Source organism: Epinephelus lanceolatus, chromosome 17 (genome assembly GCF_041903045.1).
Source record: "Epinephelus lanceolatus isolate andai-2023 chromosome 17, ASM4190304v1, whole genome shotgun sequence".
Classification (NCBI taxonomy): Eukaryota; Metazoa; Chordata; class Actinopteri; order Perciformes; family Serranidae; genus Epinephelus; species Epinephelus lanceolatus.
In genome coordinates, this window is record NC_135750.1 from 39181157 (window position 1) to 39198763 (window position 17607).

At 42.4% G+C, this 17607-nt stretch overlaps 1 protein-coding gene across 3 annotated transcripts in view; it reads left to right on the forward strand.

Moving 5' to 3' along the window:
• LOC117248295 (heterogeneous nuclear ribonucleoprotein L-like) overlaps positions 1-17607 on the forward strand; it is a 139416-nt gene that overhangs the window by 85421 nt on the left and 36388 nt on the right. For 2 of the 3 annotated variants that reach the window (XR_013487850.1, XM_078160652.1), the window contains exons 10-13: positions 4828-4949; positions 5836-6037; positions 14059-14116; positions 14337-14435. Coding sequence is in view for 2 of the 3 variants with exons in the window: in XM_078160652.1 (XP_078016778.1) it covers positions 4828-4949; positions 5836-6037; positions 14059-14116; positions 14337-14435 (481 nt within the window). In the remaining variant the exon portion in view is untranslated. Of the gene's footprint in view, positions 1-4827; positions 4950-5835; positions 6038-14058; positions 14117-14336; positions 14436-16850; positions 17403-17607 lie in introns of those variants that run through there. The other variant, XM_078160653.1, reaches the window with a different exon arrangement.

Genomic DNA, 17607 nt, shown 5'->3' on the forward strand with positions numbered 1-17607 from the left:
TCACATTAGAGCAAAATTCAAAATGCTGTCAAAAATTCAAAATGCTGTCAAAAATTCATTCATTTTTGAGATAAAATTCTGAAATTTGCCACACATCATCTACCATGACTCTAGAATTTTGAGTGAGACTGGACCTTTGTGCAAAGTTTGATGAGTATTCACCCATGGGAAGTATGATTTCCTCGGAAGAAGAAAGAAGAAAGAAGAAGAAGAATACCTAGGATTGCAATAGTGTCCTGGCAGCTTAGCTGCCCGGACCCTAATTATAGCTGCTGCGCAGCGATGGGTCGGGTCCGGGCATTTTTAGGCAATTCTGAGCAACAAGCAGAAGAATTGGAAGACATTTAGGAATTTAGCAACATAATCTGCCTTTTGCATCAGCTGAGGCTTGAACTCACAACCTCAAAGACATGGGTGAAAACCCATGGGAAGTATGATTTCCTCGGAAGAAGAAAGAAGAAAGACAAAGAATACCTGGGATTACAATAGTGTCCTGGCAGTTTAGCTGCCCGGACCCTAAATACCTAGGATTACAAAATGCCATCAGTCAGATTTATCTTTAACGTTGTTTATTGTGCATTTGACTATTTTTTGGCAAATGAATTGTGCTTAAAATACTAGTGTAGGGAGGTGGAGAGGGAGACAAAGTGAGAATGGAAAGCAACAGAGGTTATTTAAGAGGTACTGGATTATTTACAGAATATTATCATATGTGTATTATTATTATTTTTTTAAAGATTTTTTTTTGGGACGTTTTGCCTTTAATGGACAGGACAGTGTGAAAGATGGGGGAGAGGGAGAGAGTGGGGGGACGACATGCAGCAAAGGGTTGCAAGCCGGAGTCGAACTGGCAACCGCTGCAGCAAGGCATCGCCTCTACACATGGGGCGCCGGCACTATCCACTACGGTACCGACGCCCCCATATATGTATTATTAACTTGATATCAGTATGTCATTTATATATGTATATATGTATATATATTTATATATTTATTATATATATCGTGACACCCCTACTTTAAAGTGTGTCTTTAACAACTTTTGCTGTTTCATGTCCATTATGTTCTCGACTTCCCTACATTGTTATCAGAATACTGTATATGAGTAGACTCTGTCACTTCACTGAAAGGACTATTTCACCTGTCAAATCCAGACTGGAGCTTTATGTCATTTTTGGGGACATCCTCAATCCAATATAGTTTTTACACAGAACCAGGACTGTGGATTTTGTCCACATCACGTACATTGGAAGCACAGTAGGAAGTGATTTCTTAAACAGTGTTGGGCAAGTTACTTTCAAAATGTAATATATTACATATTACTAGTTACTTTCATTTGGAAGTAATAATAATACTTTACAATATTACTCTCTGCATAGAGTAATAAGTTACTTACTACACTACTTTTGCGTTACTTTAACCAAAATGAGCTTAGAAGATCTAATGTTTATTTTAAATGGATGAGGGTCATGTTGTTTCACAGCAGCTAATCAAATAAGCTCTAGTTTATTACAGTTCATTCCAAATCCAGTGCGGCGCAGGTCTGATCCATTCATGCATTCACATACAGTGGTTACCACTTTGTATTAACGTGAAAAAAATGATAAAGAACGATTGAATAGCCTAGACCTTTTTAAATAAATGAATAGCCTTGAAAACAGGAAGGGTCAGTAGAGATCAAAGTCTCATAATTCTGAGATATGGATAAATACAGTACAGGCCAAAAGTTTGGACACACCTTCTCATTCAATGCGTTTTCTTTATTTTCATGACTATTTACATTGTAGATTCTCACTGAAGGCATCAAAACTATGAATGAACACGTGGAGTTATGTACTTAACAAAAAAAGGTGAAATAACTGAAAACATGTTTTATATTCTAGTTTCTTCAAAATAGCCACCCTTTGCTCTGATTACTGCTTTGCACACTCTTGGCATTCTCTCGATGAGCTTCAAGAGGTAGTCACCTGAAATGGTTTTCCAACAGTCTTGAAGGAGTTCCCAGAGGTGTTTAGCACTTGTTGGCCCCTTTGCCTTCACTCTGCGGTCCAGCTCACCCCAAACCATCTCGATTGGGTTCAGGTCCGGTGACTGTGGAGGCCAGGTCATCTGCCGCAGCACTCCATCACTCTCCTTCTTGGTCAAATAGCCCTTACACAGCCTGGAGGTGTGTTTGGGGTCATTGTCCTGTTGAAAAATAAATGATGGTCCAACTAAACGCAAACCGGATGGGATGGCATGTCGCTGCAGGATGCTGTGGTAGCCATGCTGGTTCAGTGTGCCTTCAATTTTGAATAAATCCCCAACAGTGTCACCAGCAAAACACCCCCACACCATCACACCTCCTCCTCCATGCTTCACAGTGGGAACCAGGCATGTGGAATCCATCCGTTCACCTTTTCTGCGTCTCACAAAGACACGGCGGTTGGAACCAAAGATCTCAAATTTGGACTCATCAGACCAAAGCACAGATTTCCACTGGTCTAATGTCCATTCCTTGTGTTTCTTGGCCCAAACAAATCTCTTCTGCTTGTTGCCTCTCCTTAGCAGTGGTTTCCTAGCAGCTATTTGACCATGAAGGCCTGATTGGCGCAGTCTCCTCTTAACAGTTGTTCTAGAGATGGGTCTGCTGCTAGAACTCTGTGTGGCATTCATCTGGTCTCTGATCTGAGCTGCTGTTAACTTGCGATTTCTGAGGCTGGTGACTCGGATGAACTTATCCTCAGAAGCAGAGGTGACTCTTGGTCTTCCTTTCCTGGGTCGGTCCTCATGTGTGCCAGTTTCGTTGTAGCGCTTGATGGTTTTTGCGACTCCACTTGGGGACACATTTAAAGTTTTTGCAATTTTCCGGACTGACTGACCTTCATTTCTTAAAGTAATGATGGCCACTCGTTTTTCTTTAGTTAGCTGATTGGTTCTTGCCATAATATGAATTTTAACAGTTGTCCAATAGGGCTGTCGGCTGTGTATTAACCTGACTTCTGCACAACACAACTGATGGTCCCAACCCCATTGATAAAGCAAGAAATTCCACTAATTAACCCTGATAAGGCACACCTGTGAAGTGGAAACCATTTCAGGTGACTACCTCTTGAAGCTCATGGAGAGAATGCCAAGAGTGTGCAAAGCAGTAATCAGAGCAAAGGGTGGCTATTTTGAAGAAACTAGAATATAAAACATGTTTTCAGTTATTTCACCTTTTTTTGTTAAGTACATAACTCCACATGTGTTCATTCATAGTTTTGATGCCTTCAGTGAGAATCTACAATGTAAATAGTCATGAAAATAAAGAAAACGCATTGAATGAGAAGGTGTGTCCAAACTTTTGGCCTGTACTGTATGTGTGGGCCTATCATATGAAACACAATAAACAAATGTTGAGGGTAGCGCAGCAAACGGAATGGTGCGTGAGTAAATCACCATGAGGAGCGCAAGTTAATACAACGGAGCTGGAAGACCCACCTGCCGGTTCCTGGTGTGCTGGTCTGCTACAGCAGCACCAGAGAGTTATGCATAAGAACGGGACTTTGTGCCGGTGTTGCTCTGCAGTTGTAGGGGATGTGAAAGTTAACATTCAACATACACTAACATCACCTAGATGTGCCAATCACTGGGACGAGGAAAAAACAAACGTAGGCCAGCTCCTCATCCCTGCTGCTTTCAGGCGGCCGTAGGACACAGAAACAGAACAGGGTACATTGTAGATGTTGCAGGTATCTGAAACACACTGAATATGATAACACACAGTACGCCACAGCATGACCCAAATGTGCCGATCACCGGCAGCACCCTTCTTGTAGCACATAACAACACACAACAACGTTCGGGGTATTATTTTAATTTTGGTGGTGCACTGGCGGATGGATCATTGTGGATAAATGAAAAATGAAAACAATTAACAGTTGATTCCAATAAACTGTTATATTTCAACGCGTTACATGACTTTGTAAATGTAATATTATTACCTGAAATCCTGTTGGTAACGCACTATATTACTTCATTAATGCTAAAACGTAATGTATTACTGTAACGCCTTACTTTTGTAATGCTTTACCCCCAACACTGCTCTTAAAGGAATACTCATTTTTCATCACTCACACTGTGTTTCATTGAATTCAGGAAGAAAACCTTGTTTGTCTTGCATGTCTCCAAGGAATCCAAAAAGGGCAAACATTTCTTGATGAACTGAAGTCAAAGGGGTCCATGATTAACAACAGCAAAACTATTTCAAAATCAGTTTACAAACTTTCACACAACCCCTGCAGTATAGTCCAAGTCTCATTTATTCTGTGGTATGCTACGTCTGTGCTGCTTGTCTGTGAGTGAGATTGTTTATGGGAAGTACTGAGCATAAGACTGGATAAATAAGATTTAGATTGTACTGCGGGAATTGTGTGAGATTTTGTAAACTGATGTTTGGATATAGTTTTGCTTTTGATAAATGTGGATCCCTGTGACTTAAATTCATCAAGAATGTTCGCCTTTATTGGATTTCTTGTTCACTGTTCATCGAGGCATGCGAGAAAAAGAGTTTTCTTTCCACATTCAATGTAACGTGATGAGTCATTGACATACAAATGATCATTTAGGGGGTGAAATATTCTTTTAAAGTCCAGTATAAAGGAATAATTACCGCAAGCCAAACCTGTTTCAGTGTCCATTTGGGTACCAGACAAACTTTGTGAACCCATTCAGTGTTTACAAGTGTTACATTTGTAAAGGTGACTAATGTATGTTGCTTATGTAAGACAGCTGTTAGGTTAAGTGTTAAGTGTGTCCCTGTGTGTGTGTGTGTGTGTGTGTGTGTGTGTGTGTGTGTGTCTGTAGGTAAAGTTTATGAAGAGTGTTCCTGGCACAGCGCTGGTTGAGATGGGGGATGAGTATGCTGTGGACAGAGCCATCACACACCTCAACAGCATCAAGGTGTTTGGCAAGAGACTCAATGTCTGGTGAGAAGTACATCTATGCACACACATTGTTCTATGATTTCTAAAGTTCCATATCTTTCACCATGTGTGTCAAATGTAAATGTGCTGAATATTTCACATTAATCAGTGTTAGAAATAGAGAGAAAGTTACTGATTATCTGGCAAACTGAAAGGCCAGAAATGATCTACTGCACGACTTAAAGTCTTACATATAGGACCTTTGTTTTTATAGATTTGTCAGTCTCTTCATTATTTTTTTAATTCGTTATTCTGCCCTTAAAGCTCCAGTTAGTAACTCTTATGAAAATAACTTTGTGTCATATTTGCTGAAATTGGCACTATATTCTGAAAGTAGTACATGACACAGATAGTCTGTGGAAAAAAAAATCATGTCCTTTTTCATACCACCTCTAATGGCATTCACTAAAATCAGACTTCAGTGGGGCAGCAACAACCAATCAAAGCAGAGCAGTCGCTAACACAGCTGTCAATCATGTCAATTACTGAATGAATGAATATACTGCACTCAAACTAGGCAGCGCTGATCAAATATGAATCAAGATTCTGTTACTGCATTGCCTATTTCTCTCCAGATGTTTTCAGAAACTTTTTTAGTGACTATTTAGCTGGAAAATGTAAAAGTTGGTCTGACTGGTGGGAAGTGCTTAGTACACCTGTTAACGGTATTCAACATGGCAGCCAGGTCACAAATTGTCATAAATGACATTAGTGCACTGAAACAGTAAACTTTATTGGGTATTTAATTATTAGAAATTAACCCAATCACTTTTTTCTGCATGTGTGTAACATGCTCTTCAGGTTTAGTTAGTATTTCAGCTCTGCAATGTAAAATTCATGTATTTGACTTGAGTTGGATGTGGTAACACAGGTGTTGTGTTGTGTGCAGTGTGTCTAAGCAGCATGCAGTCATCCCCAGTCAGGTGTTTGAATTAGAGGACGGCAGCAGCAGCTATAAGGACTTTGCCATGACCAGGAACAACCGCTTCAGCAGTGCCGGACAGGCCTCCAAAAACATCATCCAGCCTCCATCTGCAGTGCTACACTACTACAACGTTCCTCCATGCATATCACAGGACCATTTATTGAGGGTATGCAGCTTCTGTCTGATAAATGTCCTGTTTTTCTGTAAGGAAAAAATACTTTGCCTCCAAGTTGCCAGCCCCTCTCCCTTTGCAACTAAACTTAAACAGCTCTTAGGTTTTACAGTTTTAAGTTCTGCATTGCTCTCTTCACATTAAGAAAAGGTTGATTTGCTAGATCAAGGCTAGCTTGTGACATCTCTTTGCATCTCTTAAGCAAAGCTATAACTGTAATAAATAGTATCCACTTCAAGTAGACGAGAGCAAGCGGCCGCATCGGGGGGAGGTGACAAAAAGCCGCGGTGAAGTCGGACAGTTTCCTGACAGTTTCCAGCAGCCTTCGGTCCGTACAGGAAGTCACAGACACACTAACATCCTGTCTGGAATGATGTCAATTCATTAAAAAAGTGATCAGACCCGTATGTCAGTTTGTTTTCAGTCTCCAGTTGTTTTAATTATGATAGATTAATTTATTAAAATGCTTTACAGGTGATCTGTAGTTTATGTTCATGGTTTAACCTCCATTTGACATGAATTCTCCTGTAAATCAGCATCATATCAGTTTGACCTGTCCCCTCAACTACACAGGCTGAATACACTGTGTTTGACTATAAGGTTCATATTTTCAGAGGAAAAAAAATACAAGACAACAGCTTTCATTAAGGGTCAGTCAGATACAGCCAGGGCTTCACATCTGTACACGTTATTTTAAATGTTAATATACAGTAGACTCTGTCTAGGAAAGGTCAGTTCGCCAGTTTGGCAGAACTTCGGATTTTATAATTAACCAATATATTTATTTATTTGACTGTTTTTCATGGTTATGTTGACCTCTTTTTCCCCTGTGTTCGTTTGTTCATTACTGAGGAAAGGTTATATTTAAAATAAGAGTGTTCAAATTTAACATTTTTTTCTTCTGGTCCTTATTTCAAATAGGTTTTAAAAAATTCAATAATTATCGATATCGACTGATATGAAACACTTATATCGTGATACATTTTTCAGCCATATCGCCCAGCCCTAATGTGTGTATATATATATATATATATATACAGTACAGGCCAAAAGTTTGGACACACCTTCTCATTCAATGCGTTTTCTTTATTTTCATGACTATTTATATTGTAGATTCTCACTGAAGGCATCAAAACTATGAATGAACACGTGGAGTTATGTACTTAACAAAAAAAGGTGAAATAACTGAAAACATGTTTTATATTCTAGTTTCTTCAAAATAGCCACCCTTTGCTCTGATTACTGCTTTGCACACTCTTGGCATTCTCTCGATGAGCTTCAAGAGGTAGTCACCTGAAATGGTTTTCCAACAGTCTTGAAGGAGTTCCCAGAGGTGTTTAGCACTTGTTAGCCCCTTTGCCTTCACTCTGCGGTCCAGCTCACCCCAAACCATCTCGATTGGGTTCAGGTCCGGTGACTGTGGAGGCCAGGTCATCTGCCGCAGCACTCCATCACTCTCCTTCTTGGTCAAATAGCCCTTACACAGCCTGGAGGTGTGTTTGGGGTCATTGTCCTGTTGAAAAATAAATGATGGTCCAACTAAACGCAAACCGGATGGGATGGCATGTCGCTGCAGGATGCTGTGGTAGCCATGCTGGTTCATTGTGCCTTCAATTTTGAATAAATCCCCAACAGTGTCACCAGCAAAACACCCCCACACCATCACACCTCCTCCTCCATGCTTCACAGTGGGAACCAGGCATGTGGAATCCATCCGTTCACCTTTTCTGCGTCTCACAAAGACACGGCGGTTGGAACCAAAGATCTCAAATTTGGACTCATCAGACCAAAGCACAGATTTCCACTGGTCTAATGTCCATTCCTTGTGTTTCTTGGCCCAAACAAATCTCTTCTGCTTGTTGCCTCTCCTTAGCAGTGGTTTCCTAGCAGCTATTTGACCACGAAGGCCTGATTCGCGCAGTCTCCTCTTAACAGTTGTTCTAGAGATGGGTCTGCTGCTAGAACTCTGTGTGGCATTCATCTGGTCTCTGATCTGAGCTGCTGTTAACTTGCGATTTCTGAGGCTGGTGACTCGGATGAACTTATCCTCAGAAGCAGAGGTGACTCTTGGTCTTCCTTTCCTGGGTCGGTCCTCATGTGTGCCAGTTTCGTTGTAGCACTTGATGGTTTTTGTGACTCCACTTGGGGACACATTTAAAGTTTTTGCAATTTTCCGGACTGACTGACCTTCATTTCTTAAAGTAATGATGGCCACTCGTTTTTCTTTAGTTAGCTGATTGGTTCTTGCCATAATATGAATTTTAACAGTTGTCCAATAGGGCTGTCGGCTGTGTATTAACCTGACTTCTGCACAACACAACTGATGGTCCCAACCCCATTGATAAAGCAAGAAATTCCACTAATTAACCCTGATAAGGCACACCTGTGAAGTGGAAACCATTTCAGGTGACTACCTCTTGAAGCTCATCGAGAGAATGCCAAGAGTGTGCAAAGCAGTAATCAGCAAAGGGTGGCTATTTTGAAGAAACTAGAATATAAAACATGTTTTCAGTTATTTCACCTTTTTTTGTTAAGTACATAACTCCACATGTGTTCATTCATAGTTTTGATGCCTTCAGTGAGAATCTACAATGTAAATAGTCATGAAAATAAAGAAAACGCATTGAATGAGAAGGTGTGTCCAAACTTTTGGCCTGTACTGTATATACATTCCTTAACTCCTCCGCCAAATTGCTCCTCTCCTCAGCCCAGAGTGATATCTAGAGGTGTGCAGGGTGCCCGCCCGAACAGGAGAAAGTAAGGGCAATATCCCGTGCTTTGATGCTGTGTCGTGTTGTATGCATATACCACTTCTGGGAGATACTCGGCCCACCTCCTTTTCTTCTCATGAGGGAGAGCACGTAGCAGGTCGTGGAGTGTTCCATTAAACCTCTCGCACTGGCCGTTTCCCTGCAGGTGGTAGGGAGTTGTTCGACTCTTCCACATTCCATACAACTTACAGAGCAACTGCACCACCTCTGCTTCAAAACATCTGCCTTGGTCTGAGTGCAATTGGGCTGGCATGCCATAGGGTTAAATCCACCCCTTAACCAGGCACTTGGCCACGGTGGTGGCCCGCTGATCTCGGGTTGGAATGGCCATTGTGAATTTGGAAAACACGTTGGTCAAAATGAAAACATTCTCCCTCCCATCCGAAGAGGGTTCCAACACTGTGAAGTCCATTGCCACCACTTCCAGCGGCTGGGACGCCAACAAGCTGCCCATAGATGTCACAACCTTGGGTTGGGGCGCCTTAGAGACAATGCACCTCTCGCAGGATTTACAAAATTCCTTAACATCTCTGTACATTCCTGGCCAATAATGTGGGCTAATCTCTGTGGGCCCTCCCCTGGCTTTTCTTGTTGGTGATACAGGACCCCATCACACTCTACCACCCTCTCCCACTGGTGCAACAGCTCTAATGTTCTTGACGATTCGCCCAGCCGCTCTCCATGGTTGGGTTTTTCTGCTCTACCCAGTACTTGAGGAAAGCCACCAGTTTCCTGCTCTGTAGTGCACAGTCTCTAGCCAGACTACAACAGGCTGATCCTGAAGTGGCCACTTTCCTCAAGTACTGGGGTGGAGGGCCCTGCTGCCTGTTCATCACACTTGATAAGCTGGAGGGCGAGTAGGGCAGAGTAGTTGTCTGAGTGGGGGTCCCCCTCATCCGAGAGTGGCTCTGAGTACTCCCTGGACAAAGCATCAGCTGCTGCATTCTGCCGGCCAGGGTGGTACACTATCTCATAGTCAAATCGGGCCAACTCTGAGACCCACCACTACTCCACAGCTCCTAATTTTGCAGTCTGCAGATGGCTCAGTGGATTGTTATCAGTCAGAATGGTGAATTTCTTGCCAATACAATAATCTCGAAATTTGTCTGTAACAGCCCAATTAAGGCCCAGCATCTCCAGCTTCATGGCACTGTAATTTTCCATATTCCTCTCTGCTCCCCGGAACCCCCTGCTTGTGTATGCTATTGGCCTCCTCTGTCCGTCGACCTCCTGAGACAGGACAGTTCCCAGCCCCTGGTGACTGGTATCAATCTCTAAGGTAAAGGGTTTGGAAGAATCTGCATACGCCAACACCTGGGCGGACACTAGTCTCTGCTTGAGGGTCTGAAATGCCATTTCACACGCAGGGCGCCAGTGCTGCTCGAATAGGCATGCCGGTAGGGGCTGCCACTGCTGGTTTTTCTTGAATAAGCCCAAGGCAGAGAGGGCGTGAAGGGGAGCAGCTATGCTTGCGAAGTCCCTCACAAACTGTCTATAGAAGCTTGCGAAGCCAAGGAAGACTGCAACTCAGCCCCATAACGAGGGCTTCTCCACTCTGCCACCACCTTAATCTTCTCTGGGTCAGTTGCCAACCCCTGTGCCGAAATTATGTGACCCAGATACAACACCTCTGACTGGAAGAATGAGCACTTGCCGAGCTTCACCTTTAGGTTGAACTGCTCGACCTGTGAGAGGACCAGATCTAATCGCTGCAGGTGTTGCTCAGATGTTGAAGAGAAAACAACAACATCATCCAAATAGAGCAGCAAGGCTTGAAACCGCTGATCTCCCAAGATACGCTCCATACGCTGCTGAAACGTCCCTGGTGCGTTGCACAAACCGAACAGCATTCTGTTGAATTTGTACAACTCGAACAGTATGCAGAATGCTGTCTTCTGCCGATCTTTCTCCGCCACCTCCACCTGGTTATGTCCGCTTGCCAAATCCAGTGTAGAAAACAACCTCGTGCCACTCAGGGAGTCCAAGGATTCTTCAATGTGTGGAAGTGGATACCCATCCTTTCGAGTCTTCGCATTCAACCGTCTGTAGTCGACACACAAACGGATGGACCCATCTTTTTTCTGAACTATCACCAGGGGGGAAGAGTATGGGCTACTACTTTGTCTTATCAGTCCCTGCGCTAAAAGCTTCTTGATATGATTTTTCACCTCTTCATACTGGCTAGGGGCGATTCTCCGATATCTCTCACACACAGGTGCTTCGTCAACCACAGGGATTTCATGTTGGATAAGATTGGTGCACCCCAAGTCACTATCAGAAGAAGCAAAAACATGTGAAAGAGTTGTCTAGCTTGTTCTGCCTGACTGTCAGAAAGCCCAGGGAAGCACAATTTGGCTATCTCCAGGGGCACTTCTCGAACCCCTGTGGCTTCTTGCTGCTCCCTGATCATAACTTGCTCTTGCTGTGGTTCCACCCGCTCAAAACAAACTGAAATGTCTTCCCCAGCTATAACTTCAGCAGCTTGCAGTGACGCAAGGCGCGTATAAGCTTTCAACCTTACGTCAGTGCTCCCAACATTAATAACTGGGACAGCCAAATGGCCATTGCTAACCTCCACATATGCACTGGAGACCACTATGCCTCTGGGCAAGCTCCCCTCCTCAAACCCCAAAGGCTCGACTAACATAGAAGACCGGGAGGAGAACTTGCTATTGGGTGCAGACGCTGAGACAAAACACACTGAACCAGCGGGAACAAGGGTGGGGAGGCAGCAGACGCTTAACACTTACTCTCAAAAGATACTGCCTGCTCATTCAGGCATGCTGCGAAAGCGTACTCCCAGTCCATACCAGACACCGAGGATAGCAGTGGGCCAGAACTTTTACCACAGAGCATGAGCTCATAACACTTCTTAATCACATTCATACCAATTAGGCCTGGCACCATTCGCTTGTGCTGCTGTGCAATTTCGCCAACCAGATCTTCTACCACTACTATACCTCTCCCTGGTATAGTCTTGCCCAGTGCCACTGCCTCGATGTCAGTTTCAAAGTAACCAATGTATGGAATGTCCAACCCCTGGGCATGCAACCAGCTACAGTCATCTAGCCCCTTTTCTAATTTTGGTTTCAGATGTTGGTTGTTAAAAGCTTGCAGTAACAGAGGAGATATTTGACCCTGTATCCAACAAACATTTGAACTTCACCCCCCATACCTAACATACCTAAAACCCTGGCAAGGGTGGGGTCAGGTTTAACCTCCATTGCAGCGGTCACGATGCTTGGCCCCCCTGCTGAAGCTTCTGTCTTGCAGGAGTGAACCGTTTTCTTCTGTCGCTCTGCCCCAAGCTCAACCTCCTCCTCCCACAGGAGAGCTTCCTTAAGGAGATCACAAAAAGATATAGTAGGCTGTTGTCTAATTGCTGTCTTAAGCTCCCTACGAAGGCTAATATCACACATGTTCTCAGCAAATTGGTCCCGCAGAGCTAACACTCCAGCCCACGCCTTACTTACTTTACTTCCATAATTCCTCCAATGATAGCCATTAACGCATGAGAGTACTCACGCAGTGACTCACCCTCTTTTTGCCTTCTGTCAAAGAACTGTTTTTGTAACTTAGTGAGCGATGGAGGCTGCCCATATATCTCTTTAAGAATTTCTAACACCTGGTCTGGATCTGACCGTACCGTACCGCTTGGGGTTGATGCTTTATTTCCTGCCTAGCTTCTCCCCCCAGCTGTTCATGAATGAATGCTGCCTTTTTGGCACCAGTAAAGGGGCGATAACTCAGAGTAGCATTTAACTCATCCAACCACTCATAAAATGTAGCACTTGTACCACCAGTGAAAGTTGTACATTTCTTTTCTTTAGGCAGATACTTAATACGCTCTCTGCAGATAGCCGATGTGCTCCCAGTATCTGCCGCCTGCCCGTTAAGAGCGTTATTCATAGCCCTTAATTCTTCTCTTAAAGTGTCATTGACATCCTTCAGCTTAGCTATAGTTTCCTTATCCAGCTGTGCTCTGGCTTTAAGGGCTTTTACCTTTTGTTGTAACTCATCCGACATTGTTACCTATCAGACGCACCGGGCAGGCAGACAAACACCTGTTACAATGGTGGAGGCTGCTGTGATGGCTGATCTTGCTTCTCCTGCTGTGATGACTCCAACACCGGCACTGCTCCAGTCCACTTTCACCCCTAACACATACACCCCAAGCACCATGCAAAACCCAGCTTGTCTCTTTTACCACTCAGGCTGCTGTATTCTACAAAGTAGACCCTGCTCACAGCACCAAACTTTAACCTTGTGATAAGATTACTTGCAGTAACTCTATACTTCTGAAGAATCAGCAGGCAGGCTGTAAAGTTATGAAAATGAAAATAATCTTACATTACAATTTATCCAAACAGAAAAATAGATAAAATACAAGAAGTAAATATAGAAAGGAAACCAACTGGATCTTCAACAACGTTTCAATTATAGACACTATTGCACAAGATGTATAAAGTACAACTATGCTGTGTGGTTCACAGGGCTACTAAATTCAGAATAAATGCACTACAGTGGACTGGAGCAGATTACTTGCTCCAACTCAAGGGTCACTGTCAACACCAGACAAATGATTATACAGTAAATCATACCATTAATTATGATAACAAATACAAAAATGCATTTACATAAATCGCAGCTACAGTGCACACTCACCTCCCTACGCTGCACTAATTGTAGACACTTCAACAGACGACACAGGACCTGGATCTGGTAACTCGCGTCATCCTGTGCAATTAAAAGGAATCACACCCCATTAACCTCAGGTCACAATGTCACAGCATCATACAAAAATAAAGAAAAGCAAAGATTTAAAGATAATAAAGATACCTGCTCAACCCCGACTCTTGCATACCGGTTACTTCCCCCTCAATGAGACTGCTCGGCCGACAGCAGTGCCCTGCATGCTCACACTGGCCAGTTCATATATTTTCACATATTTCTTTTCTTCATTTTTTTACATATCATCCTGAAAAACTGCCATGTTTTGCAGGTTCAACATCAAACCAAATGAGGATAGTAATATTTCATATTTAGATGCACTGAGATGAGAAATGTCATGATCTAGACAGGAGCGGTGTGTAAATGTCTTGAATATGTTGCTGCTTGCTGAGGACAGATGGAGACTTGTCTGTGATGAAACCCTCCTGTACATGATAACTGAAGTTTTACATCTAACCTAACAGAGTAACAGAGCTTTACTTATTTATCAGCTGCTGTGTGTTTTTGTGGCAGCTGTGTACGGAGCATGATGTGCCTGGCTTCGTCAAATTCAAGATGTTTGATGCCAAACGTAAGTAAAATTTGAACTCAGGTTCTTATTAATGTTTATTAAGTACACATTCTCCTTTTGTAGTCTGTGAAAGGATTCTTTACTGCTCTGTGTTAACTGATGAATTTGAAAGCAATTGTGTTAATTACATGTTACTCCCTCCTCCTACTCCTACTTTGTCTGTCCTTCTCAATTTATCTACCGCTCTCTTTTGATCTCACACTGTGTATCTGTCTCTTAGCCTCGTCTAAGACCATCTCTGGCTTGTTGGAGTTTGACAGTAAGACGGAGGCTGTGGAGGTCCTTACTGTTCTTAACCACTACCAGATCAGGATACCCAGTAAGTCTGTCTGAAAGACATTTTCTATCCAACAACCATTCATTTACTCAATGTCCAAAGTGGCAGAGTGTCATATGTCAAACATGAGCAGTGGTTTATACAGATACAGTATGACCAATTTCCTCAGTGATACCCGACTATAATACCACAATATATGCTATCTATTTTATTAAGTGTTTTACATTTCACATAACATATAAAAACATTTTGATAAGTGTCCCTTAAATTGGTTATTAAAGAATTGGGAACAGGATTTGTACCAAACTGACAGTGCACAGCTGCTAAGTAAACATTACACTAACAACAAATATAAGGTTTTCTTGAACTTTAAACTTTACTAGAAATTAAATTAGTATTAAAAACAACTACAAACAACAAGACTAGAATATACTACACTAGAATTAGCATTTGAATCAGAACTACAATATGCTACATTTACTCTTATCATCATTAAATAAAGGCAGCACCTGTATCCTGAAGGTTGAATGAATATCTTACAGTTTCACTTACTTGTAACCAATGAATGATTCATCTTTAATTGTGCGGTACCCTTTGAAAACATGCCTGTTCAGAACAGCTTTTTCGAGAACCACTCATCCAAACAACTTCCCATGACATGGTACCCGACATTTGCTAACAGCTAGCCATGGGAGCAGGCTATTTTCGGGAGGGACTCTCTAAACATGTAGTTTTTCTCCTGGATGCCTGAGGTTTTGTAGGACGTAGCACCGCCTTAGCCTGTGCTCGGAGTTCATTTTCATAATGGGATACCAGCATGCACCTTTGTAAGGAGGCAGGGCAAAAATCATGAATTAATTTGTTTTTATGAAACTGAGAAGTTGGAGTGAGTGGCAAAGTATGGGCTAGTTATGGCTCTGCACCAGCGACAGCTATGGCTGCCCTTTAGAGAACTTTCACAAACTTCCACTTAGACTCAACAATGAATGAAGTGATCAAAATTTTGTTGGTCAAAGGTCAAGGTCACTGTAACCTCACACAAATGTCTATTAGAATAAAATGATGAAGTGATGACATTTTATATGCCAAAGGTCAAAGGTCAATTTCACTGTGACATCATAATATTCTTCAAAAACACTTCTGGCCATTATTCATTGTCATAGCTCAGGAACAGAAGGGGAGACATTTGGTTAGACACTGAATGGGTGATATTAATCTTGGGTTCATGTGAAGCATCCATGTTTGTATGAGTATGTAGCTTCTTTTCAGCAACGTCCATATTTGAAGCATTATCAACTGTCATGGCTACATATGAGTTTGGACAGACATGGATGTAAACTCTTACTGCAACTTGACTGGTTGGTGGAGGCATACTTTTTCTAATTTATTTCTAAAACTTGGAAAATTAGGTAAACTAGACTGAATAATACACACATACAATATGGGATCAGTTTATGTGATGCATGGCAAGTGTGAATACAGAATATACTGTTCATGTTTTCTATAATTATATGTGGTCTCACACACATGGAAACTGCTAGTGTGTCTTGCAAGCGAGGCCAGTTCTGCGCAGGGGCAAGAGGGGGCAATGCCCCCTTAAACAAATATCTTGCCCCTTCAAATCAAATCCGCCGAAAAAGCCACAAAACGGAAAAGTTTTCTCATCTGTCTCCACTCCACGCTGTGTGCCGGCTGTGTGTGATCTAATGTTACTGTCTGCAGTCGGCAGAGACCCTCTCCCCAGTAAACACCCAATCACTGTTTAGTATGCAAATGAGCCAAGATGCATTGGCGTCAGGTTTCTCGTCTCAGTGACGCAGAATGCAGCAGTAATGTGAAGCTCCGTTAAACTCGTCGTAGCGTCTCGTGTCGTGAGATACTTAATATATAGTTAACAACAAAAAACAAGTAAATATAGCTGTGTGAGCATAGAGTGTGAGCCTGTCAGTGCGAACGTTTCTTCAATCACACAAGCACAGCGAGAGATGAGTGCCTGCTGCATGTCACATACTGAGGACAAATGCCCTGTGTGTGCCAGACCCATACATAAAGCCCCGCCCAGCCTCTAGTTCTGCACAGCGATTTTTACAAAGCTTTTATTATCGTTTCACTCCTGCATCTTTCAGCAGCTCAAAGGAGAGTGGAGTGAAGGGAAAAAAAATGACAAAAAAACAAAACAAAACAAAAAAATATAAAATGTTCTGCTCTGGCCTATATCTGTTGTGTTTGTTAGTTCTGTTAGTTTGAGAAGTTTTTTTTTATAAGACTAGCTTTGGTAAATATTGGCTATAGTGAGATTATTGTGATTATTATGTTCAAATTTATTTCATATGTCTAGATGCCTAATGGCCATCCAATAAGATAAATGTTAAGATGTTGGTTGTGCCTGGATGAAGGATATTTTTATTTTATTTTTTCTTAATTTTTATTTTATTTTTTGTTTATTTTATTTTTCAGTTTTCCTCCCTGAGGGATTGCCACCTTATCGTGGTTAGGGGGTTTGCGTGCCTCAGTGACCCTAAGAGCTATACCAGCAGGAGCTTAGTCTTCAGGTGGGACACCCAAGTTGGACAGGTCTTAGGGTAGAGGTCTGACAAAGTGCAATCCATTTCTTTAGGTTGGGGGTTGGACACACAGCTAACAACAACCCAATTCCATGTAGAAAACACTGTTATCAACAACAAAACAAGCAGCAAGCACATTTGAGACCACGGTGCTTTAACACCCTCTATAGGGCACTCACACAGCGTCCCCACATCCTGCGAGTGAGTGAGTGAGTGAGTGAGTGAGTGACCTTTATTTGTCAGCTCTACCTATGGCAAAAATGTGCTGGAGCATGATGCCCCCTTCACATTTATGACTGCCCCCTCATATATGCCTGCCTAGAACCGGGCTTACTTGCAAGCCCGTTTTGGTCAGACATCTATTGATGCAACATACTACGATGATATTAGCACAGCCCCCCATCTGAGTGAATTTTTGTGCTGGTATAATTTAAGTAAAAAATAGGACACGCACATCCCCAAAGTCCACTGGGTTGGGTGCTGGATCACAAAGTATCAAAAGCATGAAAAAAGAAAAAAGCGTTCCGCACACCAAAAGAGCTCCCGTATGCAATTTTTTTTGCATAGTTTCAAGCTCGAAACGTCACGCAAAATAAAAAATTGCATACGGGAGCTCTTTTGGTGTGCGGATCGCTTTTTTCTTTTTTCAT